This window comes from Azolla caroliniana, unplaced genomic scaffold, assembly GCF_043228905.1.
Source record: "Azolla caroliniana isolate FFs.n. ecotype wild unplaced genomic scaffold, voAzoCaro1.0.p SCAF_6, whole genome shotgun sequence".
Classification (NCBI taxonomy): domain Eukaryota; kingdom Viridiplantae; phylum Streptophyta; class Polypodiopsida; order Salviniales; family Salviniaceae; genus Azolla; species Azolla caroliniana.
This window is the reverse complement of record NW_028230441.1, coordinates 1424252-1438986: the sequence shown is the minus strand read 5'-3', so window position 1 is coordinate 1438986 and position 14735 is coordinate 1424252. Positions and strand designations below refer to the sequence as shown.

General features: G+C 35.9%; 1 protein-coding gene and 1 pseudogene across 1 annotated transcript; both read right to left on the bottom strand.

The window, feature by feature from the left end:
* Positions 1-5039: 5039 nt before the first annotated feature.
* LOC147862451 (T-complex protein 1 subunit beta-like) lies at positions 5040-6896 on the bottom strand. The gene is made up of 3 exons (XM_087321575.1): positions 6852-6896; positions 5808-5936; positions 5040-5716 (listed from the first exon to the last, which is right to left on the bottom strand). The coding sequence occupies exons 2-3, from the start codon at positions 5932-5934 to the stop codon at positions 5643-5645; spliced, it is 201 nt and encodes a 66-aa protein (XP_087177701.1). The 5' UTR covers positions 5935-5936; positions 6852-6896; the 3' UTR covers positions 5040-5642.
* A 4354-nt stretch (positions 6897-11250) lies between these two features.
* LOC147862450 (UDP-N-acetylglucosamine transporter UGNT1 pseudogene) lies at positions 11251-11897 on the bottom strand (annotated as a pseudogene).
* Positions 11898-14735: the final 2838 nt, after the last annotated feature.

The following is a 14735-nucleotide window of genomic DNA, read 5'->3' as shown; positions in this document are numbered from 1 at the left end:
GATGCCGAAACTCCATCGATACAAAGACGTATGCCCTCGGTGTAAACAACTAGAGTTGACACACTAGTGGTTTTGTGGAAAAACATTGTGACTTGAAGGCCAACCAAGATATAAATGCTTGGTCAATGGCAAATGTTTATTGACAACATACCATCCCATTTTGACCTGTCTATTGTCTAATGGCTAAAATAAAGGTATTCTAAACAATCAGTAAAGATTTTAATCCTATTGAACGTAGTTGGCTTATAGGGATATGTCATACGACAAGAGAGTTGCGATTCTCCGTACTCCCCCAACACGTACAAAAATCTCGAATTCCAAAAATTCAGAATTATTGCCATATGAAAGTTCTAATGTAGGGTTTTGAGGGGAGGAAAATAACTCCTTGAGAATAAGGAACCATCTCTTTTAGACGAAGGGTAAGAAGGAGAAGAAGAAGAAGAAGATGAAGAAGATGAAGGTCACCCCTTGCATCAAAGTGAAGAGGTTTTGTGCCTTCCTTGATTGTTCAAGGTAGTTTGAAAAGTAGTTGCCAAAAGATTAGATATTGCTAGGTACTTTCCTAGGAGTCACTTCTCTACCATATAGCCACAAGTTTTGCGGTGACGATGTCTTACTATCACCGTATTGCTACCTAACCTTTTTCTTTTATTCAATTACAATGATCAAAGATCAAATTTGCTAATGTTGTTGGTGACAAACGTTCAATTTGAAGCAATTGAAGAGTGATAATGTGTATTTTGGAGTTTACATCTTCCAATGGAATCATGACAAATATTGTCCAACCAACTATTAGTCATTTATTAAAGAGAATGAACCTTCAATTTACAATTGTTATAATCAAATTACAACCAAATACTTTAGGGTGAGTACACATCTTTATTTTTTTTAAAGTTTCTAACCAAATAATTAATCATTTCCCAATATAATATGACATATTTGAGAAAGAGCACCTTTGTATCTAGAGGCCATGAGCAAGGATTAGCTTTTCGTTATGTCATTGCACGATCTATCATCTTCAATAGTGTTCTACATTATGTTTTGTACAGTTAAGAATCCAAATTGTGTTTGAGTTTATTGTGTTTAGAAGGTGGTTTCTTTGCACATTCACTATGAAGACAAATTATGAGAATTATGTTTTCATGAGGTAGTGGCAACTCTTGCTAGACAATTATTTGGTACTACCTGGTACCAAAGCTGGATGCGCAACTTTAGTAATGTGTTCTTTGTGGTTATGCGTACATTCAACTCTTTGTGTTGATCCACATTTCAATTTTCAATGATAAATACGAAAGCATGTAGTTTTCTTGACTTTTACGTATATTATGGCTTTTAAGTGATTCACATAATGTCCACAATGATCAAGACATGAAATTGAAGGGAAAAGTCTGAAATACCCTAATGATTGATTTCCCGAGCAACCCTTATATTTTACTTATTCCCCAAATCTCTTAAGTCAACTCTTGGACGTGCAATTTTAGCAATTATTTTGCCAAATCATCATTGGGTTCTTAATTACATGTGCTACTTGAGCAATTATATTGATAATTGTTTTCTCTATTTCGGGGTTTAGTAAAGCCATTTTAAGGAATGACAAAAGATTGGGGGAATTTGAGCAAAAACTTATGAGGGTTTCCTTGAATTTTGAAGAGATGCATAAACCGTTTCCACTTACACGAAAGAGCGAGCTCAACCAAGCTTACCAAAACAACAATCTTGGAAAATGAGCATGTTTTCAATCATGCTTTCACCTTCCATTAATTCAATAAAACTTGAAGAACACAATGCATTTATCTCAGGGTGCTGAAAATGCTCAAATGTGTTGTATTATAGGATATTTTATTGATAATATTACTCAAGTTCCCAACGTATTTTACAAGGAATTACAAACCTCAATTCTATCTAAGGAGAAAATTCTATATGGTTTTCACTATGCAAATAGTAATACGTTTTCTTACTAATAGTAATTTATTTTTTCATGTTCCGCACAAAGAAATTCTGATTTCGGTATTAAATGTTCTAAGCACATATATCCAAAGGGAGTAATTGGATATAAACCCTTTGATGATCCTAATACGTTTACTTTGATTATTGGTAAATATTCTTTTTGATGCATTAAAAGTGCTTCAAAGAATGTGTGATGTGAACATGCTTATGAGAATTTTTGATGTGAACGTTTTGATGAGAATGTGTGATGTGAAGTTACTTAGATCGTCTCATTTTTAGAATGTTAACCGTTCACATTCTTTGCTGATGAGGATAAATATCAAACATAATATGAGTTGGCCATTTCATTAAAATACACAATGTAATCATTTGATTAGACTCAATATATATATTCAACATCTCTTGATATCCCAATATATAAAGTGCACAAATGCTTTTTCAAAAATAAAAAATCGGGCATATTATTTGATTAAGACAGGGAACAAAATCTTGCTCCACCTAGATTTTCTTCCACTAATCATTGATTGACAATTCTTCTTTTACGTGCAAAGAAATAGTCTAACGACCAATTTACTCAAGAGTCAAGGCTCACCACAAGAATGAGTGTGATTACAAATATAACATTTCATTTAGCAAATAGAACATATTCAATCACTATCCATTTTCAACGCAAATGTGGAATGTTTTGTTGAGCAAATGTGACTCAAAATTAGAAACACAATATATGAGCAACTTGAAAAGTCACTACATATTTTTAATTTAAGTCAAGCAAGTTTGAAATTATTATAATTATAATTATAGAGGGGTCGAAAGATTTGTGGATGTAGCCAACCCCCCCTTTCGTGACAACGCATAATGATAATCAAATTATCATCACCAAAGTTCTTGCCGTCAAAAACTAAATTCTAGAGTTTGATAATCACATTATCATCACCAGAAGTGTTGTCGACAAAAACCCAATGAGATACTTCTTTTAATTGCTTAGCACACACACACACACACACACACACACAAAGATAGTAATATAATTTTCTCTATTATGCCCAATTTGAGTTACAAAAACTTTGCCTTGCACATGTTTATGTCGTTTTCTATGGAGATTCCTATGAACATGCTAGTAAGTGGCATACCTACAATCGTACCTTCATCAAATCCTACATATGATAATGTCACGAGTTTAGTTCATATTTATATATTGAATATATTTAGTTGGATATTAACACTAAATGTTAATATCATATTCATCAAATTCTTAAGTCCAATTCCTTATTCTAACGTGCTAAGCAATGTCACGACTCACAACATAGTGAAAGATTTGAACTTGCATTGCTTCATATTAGCATAAAATTATTATCCATTGACCCCATTCTACCCTAGATATTAATGTGCTTAGAAAAATAAGATGCAAAAAGGGAGCCTTAGTTATATTCTACCGAAATAATAAATGATTGCATATTTGATGCTTGAGAAGAATGCAATGAAGCAAATAGACAAAATTACATATGTTATACAAAGTGCTTCATTGTGATTACAACATAGGTTTGATACAAAGAGAGCTACGTGTTATAAAGAATTAGATAATATTGTTGTGTAGTGAAATAGGTTAAGCATTATAAATGTATATGTTGGGTGTATTTTAGAGAGTGAGAGAGAACGCTATCTCCTTAATTTTTAGAATGGCATGGAAATGAGAGATTGCTTTGTCAACTTAATAGCTTGTTTCGTTTGAGGTGGGGGATGTAGTTAATGCTTGATTTTAGATATTTTTGGATTTTTTTGAAACAGGATGATGATTACATATTTCACTTCAATATGGGGTTATTTATTAGCAACTATAGAGTATTAATGTAGTTTTACCTACAGAAATTGAAGAGCAAGCTTGGGTGATTGGAGTTTACATGGTCAAACTCACTTTTACAAGTGACTACTCTCTTGCATAGTTGCTCCATTGAGTTTCTTCAATGGGTATCATCTACAACTAAACAAGAATGGATGATGTATAACTCATATTATGGATGGTGGTAAATCTTGAAACATAGTTGGCATTCTAAATTGCCCATTGTATAAAAGATATTCATTTGGAGACTATTGATTGTGGGTTTGTATTTGGGATTAACTAGACTAACAATAAAAAGTTGTTTCTTTTGCACTATTAAGTGGAAGAGAGTATTCATCTTTTTATACAATGTTCAATTGCTCATCAAATTTAAGGTTATATTTCTAAATTTGGCAAATTTTCTTTTCTTGTTATGATGTCAAGATAAACAAGTGTTTGGACAATTCACATAGCTTAAACCCGATAGCAAAGATGACCATTGTTTCCCCCTTTTTGAGATATGAGGATAGCATAATATCTCAATTCACATACGTATCCTTCGCATCCGACCTAGGCGGGTGGTCCACCTGCTTTAATGCAATTTACCCCTCCGAAACCTTTATAAATAACTGTTGAGATATGAAGCTCAACTAGGTTTAGTTATTTAGTTAACTATGTAACTTCGTAGTTACCTAGATAGAATCTAGTTAGAAGTGTTGACTATAAATCCTTAAATAAGACCTTGTACTTAAGTGGGATATTCTAGATCCTCCACTCCTAAGTACATTTAATATAGGACTTACACCTTTGTACCTATATTCTCCTCACACATGTGCACCCTTGCAAACATGAGATTTATATATACCTAGTGTTGGGCAAAGTCTCTAGCCCCTACCAGAAAATTTATTGCTACTTATGATCTTAACCGGAATTTAGAATTTTTAACCGACCAATTTCCTACAAGTGATAATATCAACTGGAACATGTTGACTTTTTTTTGCACATACCAAATCAAATCAGTTTTTTGGGCACATACCAAATCAACATTCATTCGATCTGTGCAAGGTCAAGCTTAGAATGACAATATTTCATAAATTCATAAAGACCTACAATATTTGTTACCAAGATGGTACTAACTAGTTTCCTTTTAATCTGAACACAACAATGCTTGACATTTAAAAAACATCATAAACTTTAAATAAAAAAACTGGCCATTGTCGAACATTACTTCATATACAAACTTTACAACATTAACATAATCAAGTACCACAAAACAAGTATGAACATTTATAATCTCTCATTATTTGATCATCTGTTATATACATTAGTTATATTGCAAGCACAATCCTTGCTTTCATATACAAGAAACAATTAGCCGAATCAATCGAATAATCAAATCTAGCATGGTAATCTTTTTTCATGCATTGTTCGATTATCAAAACTAGCATTGCTTTTCGATTCAGACACTGTTTTGAAATAAAAGGAGCATACTATATGATTTCTATTAGGTTGGTAAAGCTTCTCAGAAGAGCTATTGCACTATCCAAGAGTAGACCTTCTAAGAAGAACTGAGTTAGGCTCCCCAAACAATAGAAAGACCCTTAGAACGGGAGAACTAGGAAATTCCATCGATTTCGCCATCCTCTGACCTTTGCTCCCATGGTGCCTTGACAACTCAAGTATCAACAACATTGAGCTCATCAATCAACACATCTAGGATATTGAGGCCTTTCTCTTTCAAAAGATTAGCAGACATTACCACATGCAAACCCAAAAAGCAAGCATCACAAAATGTTGGGGCTTCTACATCCAACATCTCCCTCAATCTTGTATAGCCTTGTACACAAATGCATGTTTGAATATCAATGATATACAGACACTAAACCCTTTTGAACATGGTTTTCTGTATCACTTTTTTGTATGCAAATGTAAATGTCAATATGATGTCCCAACCTACATTCATAAGAATAGTCATTACATTGAGAAAAGAAATTAGATAAAGAGAATTGAAATGTAAAAGGTTTGACATCGATGCAAACAATACCTTCAATGATGGTCATGGGGTGTATGTATTTCACTTTAAATTTATCTGCTTCTTGTAAAAGTTCACCTTCTAGAACGACCATTGACATTGTACCATCTCCAACCTCATCATCTTGAACTTTCAACATAACTGTACAAATATGTTTTCTCCCTAAAATGGGAGCTCCAGAATAAGATTGACAGATCATTCACTAAAATAACAATCTATTTATAAGATTGACACATCATTCACATTATTCCCTACTAGAAATATTTATAAATTGCATTTATAAGGTGTTACACAACTTCCACTACATAAAGTGAAATATTTATTTCTAACATGAGGTTTGTATTATTTAGAGTGTTTGCCAAATAGAAATAAAACATTTATAAAGGAAAATGTGCAGTTCTTTTGTTAGCTTACTGATAAGTATTTTTCTACTCAACTCATGTGAGATTGCAGTGTTTTCCCATGGTTTCCTATTATATTTTATGCATGAAAAGAGAAGTCAAGAAATATTTCCCAAACAATGTTGTCAAGAACAATATACAATGTTGTCCAGGTAGTAGCTCCATTATTCATAAGACTAACCGTGTGGCCTCTTCCAATGGACTGCAAAATCTTTACCTGCTCACAACAAAGGAAAAATCAAAACATAAATCACAAGTTTTGCAATACCCTATCATATCTGAGGAGGTGATTGACCTGATAGAAAGAGAGAAAATAATCAAACAACGTTTGATAAACAATGGAGAAAGAGACACAAAGAATTGAGCAAGAGAGGTAGAAACAGATAGAGCGAATGGGATAGTGCAACAAAAGGAAAGAAGGCATGCCTTAGAAAGAGCAAGAAGAAGGAAAGCATGCCTTAGAAAGAGGTGTATACGGGAATACAAACGAAGCATGACAGTTTATGCAGGTGTGGGCCGAAGTAGTACATACACACAAGGAGAACGAACAAAAGAATTATATATATATATATATATATATATATATATATATATATATATATATATATATATATATATAGAGAGAGAGAGAGAGAGAGAGAGAGAGAGAGAGTACTTGGGTCCTGGTAGCCATGGTGTGAGAGCAAGTGGAGAATGAAGCTCTGCAGAAAAAGAGCGGGGGGGGCTTTGCTTGTTTTAGGGGAAAGAAAGGGGGGGAAGAGGAAATTCAAGATAACTACATGTAAACCGTTTTTTTTTCTACATTTTTTTATATGAAAATACATAAATAGCCGGCTATAAAAATATGAATCGGCTAGATTCCAGATTTGGGAAATTCTAGCCAAAATCAATTCCGGCTCTCTCCCACCTTGGCCTGCAAAAGTACCAATTCAACCGGAATGCTAACACTGTTCCTAGGACTTTGCCCAACACTATATATACCTCATTGTGGGTATTTTTGTATTTGATGATGCTTTTTAATATAGTTAATCATCCCCCATCTTGTCTCGTTGTTCATAAGTGTTAACTTCCTCACACACACACACACACATATCACATAACCTTTTGTTGCTTAACTTAATCACATAATTAGGTATTAATTAACCCTTGCTTAATTACCTAATTATTAACAATAACATAATCGGGCCACACATCTTCATAATGATAGATAAAATATGACTATTGTTCTCTTCTAGTTTTTGAGCTATTGGGGCTAGCAAAATAATGATAGGATCGGAACCGGTCACAACTGGTTTCTCATATGTATATTCGGGTGTAAAGACTGAGATAAATGTGCACAAACAGAAACGAAAGCATAAAGAGACACAAGTTGTTTTACCCCAAGAAACGAATCACTATATGTAGAGGGAGGAATACAAGGAGACTCAAAGGCGACAACCTCGAGCTCATCTTCGTCGAATGATGGTTATATAGTTACTCACACACTAACTCTCACCCTCTCTCTATCACTCTCAGTTACTGAGGCAACTACCCACTATGTAACTATATGTTAAGAATTAGGTAATTAAGCAAAGGTTAATTAGTACCTAATTATGTGATTAGTTGATAAGCGGAAGATTAAGTGATATATGTGTGTGTATGTGTGTGAGAGGAAGAGAGAGAGAGGAAGTTAACACTTATGAGCAACAAAAGATGGGGGATGATTAACTCTATATTAAATTAGCATCATCATCATCAAATACAAAAATACCCACAATGATTTTTTGGAAAAATAAAATAAAATACCCACACTGAGGTATATATACTTATCATGTGCAAAGGTGCACATGTGTGAGTAGAATATAGGTACTAAGGTGTAAGTCCTATATTAAATGTACTTAGGAGTGGACGATTTAGAATATCCCACTTAAGTACAAGGTCCAATTTAAGGCATTATAGTCAACACTTCTAACTAGATTCTATCTAGGTAACTACGAAGTTACATGGTTGACTAAATAACTATTTATTAAGTTGAGCTTGATCTCTTAACACTATACAACAACAATAAACTACACTAATGATCCCCTTTCTCATAAAGTTTGCCCTAGTTGTATTTATACTTATACAACTTTCTAGCTATTTACAGATATAGCTCACATGGGGCACATTTAGACTATTTACAAATATAGTCTCTCGAATCGATTACAGAATCGATTTTCGGCCTCGGTCGGATTACTCATCGACTCCATCTGATTTGACTCTTGCTCTTCCCATCTGGACGAACATGTTTCCCAACAAATAATTGGGATATGCACAATTCTTTTGTATTTGATGGTAAGATAAGGAGTAAAAGCATATCTATTAAAGTTTCATGGAGTATTGTTGTGGCAAATTAGTGTTGAGCGGACAAGCTCAACTAGATCTAGATTGGTATCCAGAACCAAGAGCCGGATCGGATTGTAACCGGTAAGCCGTTAGAGGCCTACAAATCTAGCCTAGTACATAGGCAGATTCCTTGGAGTCAGTGTCAGTCGCTCGTATGGCATTGAAGTACTTATCAATACTTCTGTCAATTCGTATAAGGACTTCTATAAAAGTGTTGACTGAGCACATTGTATGAACAGAGTGTTATTATTTTGGAATACAGTTTATGTTCTACTCTCTCTGTCTCTCCCATTCCTATGTAATGTGTATTCTAAGCTTCCATTAAACCCTCATTCTCTGTTTTATTAGTGTAATCCGGCTGAGCCGGTTTGTTTACAAACTTTCGCATGCCTGCTTGGTCCCTTTCAAAGTATTCAACGCCAGTCATTGACACATCAATAGAGTATTCTCGTTTTGCCCCATCTTGTCTCCTTGATCTTCATATTTGTGTTCATGCTCTCGAGTTAATCCTAGCTTCCTAAGTTTATAGTCTCATCACTCACACCTTGTAGAGTTCCTTGCCTCGTCACTTCCGATTCCACTTACGCGCAACGCAGTTGGTGTGCCTGTGACATGACAAGGTGAACAATAGTCCTATGGTGTTTTCGAAAGCCAACTTATCCATAAGACCTCTTATCTTTTTTTTTTATCCCATGCACTTATCTTTGATTCCATTATACATGCAAATAGTTTTACCATTAACAAGCCAACAATGATGGTTCAATAATTGTTTAAATTATTTACATCTCCACCTTTATGTAAAGGTTTGATCCAATTTGTAGTCTAACCATACAACATGCATTTTGCAATGCATGATTAAACATATCACTTATCCATGAATGTGCTTCCTTTCCCATCCATTTGAGCATTTCAGCCTTTATACATTGAAGATCGCATACCTTTTGAGTGGCCACTTTCTTTAATTGTAAGGAATAGAGACATATGTAAAATAGAACTATAATATATCATCTTTCTGGCAAGAGATAACTAATATAAATTTTTACAATGCATAGACAAGTCAAGAAGAGTTAAGTCACCATAACTCTCAACACATTTCCCCTAGAGAGAGAGAGAGAGAGAGAGAGAGAGAGAGAGAGGAGAGCACAAACAACATTATATACAAGTGGGGTAAGAGGGTTTTTGGTTTATATAAGACATTTAAGATCAATCTAATAATTTATCTATGAGTGAGAGGATACTTAAAATATATATTTCATTGATGCAAATCCATCTCTCAATCATTAAGTCAATGATGGACTTTACCATGCTCTCAACATGTGGTCACATACAAGGGGGTGTTGCTGAGATTGACTTCTTAATATGCCCCTTAAAATATTGTTGATGTCATCTATCACCCATACACACAAGCTTGACTAGTCTCCACTCCCCCCTTTAGCTCATGGATAAAGGTGAAGTAACGGAATGTCGTTGAATACTGTTCAAGACCTTGTTTGCTCCAAGTGCTTTCACAAAGATATCCAAAGCCTAATGATCAATTTGGATATGTTGAAGATCAACATCTCCCATTATGATCTTCTCTCAAATGAAAAGTGATAATGCAACTCAATGTGCTCCATTTGTGCATGAAGCACCAAACCTTTGTGTAAATTGGATGTCATTTAGGTTGGCACAATGGATTTGCATTAGGACATTGATGTGAACATTGAAGTTCTTCAAGATCCGCATGGACCACATCATAACCATTTGCAATCTTATGCTCGACCATAATGCTCAATGGAGCCATTGTGGGTTGCTTCTCGTTATTCCAAGTGATGATAACACTTTCACGAAGAAGGCAAAACCAGATATTGCAACCTTATGCTCAACCATAATGGTCAATGGAGCCATAGTGGGTTGCTTCTTGTTATTCCAAGTGATGAGAACACACTCACGAAGAAAGCAAAACCAGATATTGATAATTCACTAGCCAAGCCATTGGCCTAGTTAGCATTTATATTCATTAGACTAGAATTAAGACCACCACGTTGTAGAAGATTTTGGGATTCACAATGTTTTTTTTTCCATAAAAAATATCCTCCATTGGTATTAAAATTAAAGTGATCAGAGGCAATATACAAATAGTATATAATATATGTCATCTCAACAATTATAGAGCATCAGAGAAAGGACCAATGATAACTAATATCATTTGGCAAGATACCTTCTTGCCTCATTTGATCAAAGCATTTTCGTGCCTCCTCATGAACATTGTGTTCTACATAGGCTTGTTCAGAGTGCAACCCTATTGAACATCACCAATAAAACTGCACAACCCATGTATGCTACGATCACACTTATTCTTCTCCGGCTCATTGGAGGGCTTCTGATACCACGCCTTTTTTAAGTGAGATATGAAGATTTCCATTTGATTTATCCATTACTTAGAAGAACTTTGATGAACTTTCCCTTTTAAGGCCAAAATCACTATTTCAGAGAGAAATTTGCCCACAAACAAACCAATTTTTTGAAAACGATTAGTTATGCATCTTTGACTCTCTCTCTCTCTCTCTCTCTCTCTCTCTCTCTCTCTCTCTCTCTCTCTTTTGTGTGTGTTTTGCTTCTAGAATAAGCATACATCCACGGCTATGTCTTTCTGTTTTCTTCCAAAATTTCCATTCCTCACTTTTGTCATCAGTTAGCACCTTTATATATTATCTCTTTCCTTTAAGCTTGCAAAATGCATATAGTACTATCCAAGAGAAACCAAGAAGCTGACCTAAAACATTTAACTAGTCAAAAGATAAACCCCCAAACCATACCCACCCTAATACCACAATAAACAAGTCCTTCAAATTCCCACAAATTATTTGAGTCAAGGGAGAGTTAAGTGTTGTATTAAAAAAGATTGTATAATTCAAGAAGAATGCCAAAATGCATGAAGCCAACAACCAATTGAAACCATGTTTCAGACAGTCGAGGAAAATTCATGGCTCTTTCTAAATCTCCACTTAAAATTGCCCATACCGCCAATATGGGTCCACAGATCATACACTTAACCGCGTAAGACAAAAACTGTTGAGCCCACTTGTTTTACCAAAATGAGAGATGATTGAGAGATATATAGCAGTTGTCAAATTTGATAGCAGAACCACCATGTAATGTAACCTTGCAATTTGAAAGATAGATCTCATGCACCAACTACAAATGTGCCCAAGACTATGATTCCAACACTCGCAATAACATATCTGGAATATTTTTGTCCCGCAAGTATATATTCTGTTAATATGGTGAAAAACATTGTTGTCCTCCATTAAGTCATATACATTGGCATATTGATGTAACCTCTTATCGATGCCATGCCAATTATTTTCATCGCATCCACCTGAGAACAAGCTTTGATAAGGGTCACCAAAATATGTGTTGTATCATGTATTTCTCAGCATTCCTTTAGATTTTAATGTAGTTTGATAGCATCATATGGCATTCCATGTCTCACATAACCCATGATAAGGGCATTGGATGCATGCTCATTTTGATTAGCCAGCTTCCCCAACGCACATTGAGCCTCAACCCTCTACTTCCAAGGTTCACAAAAACATGCTTACATCTCTCCAACATTCATACAAAAGTCAACCAACTTTTTAAATCCTTGCAATCTGATCAAATCTTTGCCAAAGATTTCCAATGGCTAGAGTCGGAAAATTTATACCAATGATAACAACACATAGGGCCTATTACCAAAGTGATATAGACTTTTCACAATTTGTCTCCACTCATCCTCACCAGAAAAATGAGAAAACCACTCGTGAAATTGAAAAAGTAAATCAAGACATAATCAAGCCTCCTTTTCACTCCCTAGAAATGCTTCGACCTCCATTAACATCATCCATCTCTACCACAAACTTAGACAAAAAAGATTTTTCCTATAAGGACGGCTTCCCCATGCAAAGCCGAACCAAACAACCTTAATGTCCTCATTCACTCATCCTTCACATCCATCATCTACACAATAAGAACTACACAGAAAAGTATGTTAAATGGACTCTCCCAAACAAAGCCATCTGATACATCCTTTAAAGGCCTTCTCCTCTATAATGAAAAGGAGTTCCTCCCCACCGAATGTATGAAAACAACAGATCTGGGTAGATAACCCAATTGGCTTGAAATAGTATAGATGTTAATAATTAGGTAATTAACAAGGGTTAATTAGTGACTAATTATGTGAGTAGTTAAGCACCAGAAGATTATGTGATATGTGTGTGAGCAGAAGAGAGAGAGGAAGTTACACTTATGAACAATAATGTAAATGGGGGATGATTGACAAGAGTGTAGTTAAAGGCCTTTCCTCTATATTAATTAGTATCATCAAATACAAAAATACCCACAATGAGTTATATTTACATCTCTTGTGTGCAAAGGTGCATATGTGTGAGTAGAATATAGGTACAAAGGTGTAAGTCCTATATTAAATGAACATGGGAGTGGAGGATCTACAATGTATCTCACTCAAGTACAAAATCCTATTTAAGGCTTTAAGGTCAACACACTAACTAGATTCTATCTACGTAACTACTAACTAACTAAATCTAGTTGAGTAGCCTTGATATCTCAACAATAAACAACACAAAACGAAGATAACTAGGGTATCAAAATCAAAACGAAGATAACTAGGGTATCAACGCTAAACTGATGTTAACTCTATTCCCATTCCTTAATTCACCTCGACCCCTAACAAATAGAAAAGGCACTCACTCTATGTCACTCAAAATATGAGATTTAAAAGTAAGGACACCAAGAGTAACGTGTAGCCAATGTGATTCACAATGTTGTTCCACTAATCGTAGTCTAAGTGCAAGTTTTCCAAAGCTACATGAAAGGACAAGGCGGCTAACTATTGTAGTGGAAAGCCAGAGTGTGTGTGAAAGTTCAAGGGGAGCTATAGGAATTTGAACTTGGGAATTTGGGGTTTGATGTCAATTACTTTTGAAGTTTGATATAATTCAATGTGTATTTATATGCACTCATACGTTGTTGTGAAGGATTCCAGACATAAAGAGAAACGCGGCCAAGCGCATGCGAACGGGTGTATGCTCGATACACCCGAATCAAGAAACATGTACAAACATAATGTAAATAGCATAGGACTAGTACCTACTAGGTAGTAGGAATTAAAGGATACTTTAGAGTCCCACACGCATAGAGAGAATGCGGGGATTTGATGTGAAGAAATCAAAGTGGGGAATCTCTGACACTGATCATGATGTAACGGTCTCCCCTTGTGCTATAAAACGGGAGGCTTGAGCTTGTTTTAGGGATCCGGTTTTTGGGGAGGACGAACTGATGTCGGTTTGTGGACTGAGCTCTCTCTCTCTCTCTCTCGGTTGCTCTTTGTCTTGTGTACGATTCTAAAAGGAAGCCTAAGCTCGAGCAGGAAGCCTGTGAGCTCTCGACCAGAGGCTCCTTGATTTGTCTGTGTGCGTGTTCGGGTGGGGGTGTGTTTCGTAGAGCGCACAACTCTACTACCGGCCGAGCCCGGTTCTATACTACTTACCTTAATCAATTCGTTTTGATTGTTCCAGTCAATCTCTTCTCGTTTTGGGTTTTCATCTCTATTTCTGTTTCTTTGTAACTAGTTTTCCGCTCTACCTGCGAATTGCGCGACACGGTTCCTTCCGCGAACCTACACACTCACTGTCCCGCTTACGATAACCGACCAGGAACACCGTCACAATCACTCTTCCTACTCCCTCTGACTCCTTGGTTCGTGACCCCCGTGGTCCTGCCCGTTTCAACACATACTCGCGGAAAACCGCAACATATTTGGTGAACCCAACATGAAAGGGGCAGCAAAGGAGTCCGAAGATGAGAGGAAGTGAACTCACTGAAGTAATGGCGATGGCTGTAGACCGCCTAGTTAACGCTCGCGAGGGCACGAGCACACTTGATAGGGCCATAGAAACGATGGTCGACAAGGTAGGCCGGTTTAATGGGAAATACACAACAAGCTACCTTGAGGCCTATAGGGTTGAGATGTTGATGAGGAATATTCTGGAGGATGGATGGCTGTCCGGATTCCCTCGGGTCGTAATGTCGAGCATCCATGGGCAGGTGCTCGAAGTGCAAGTGGATTGCCGTAATTGGGTAGACTTCGAGGGGCCGCTATTGAAGAAGGACTTTATGGATTGGACCGAGAGCC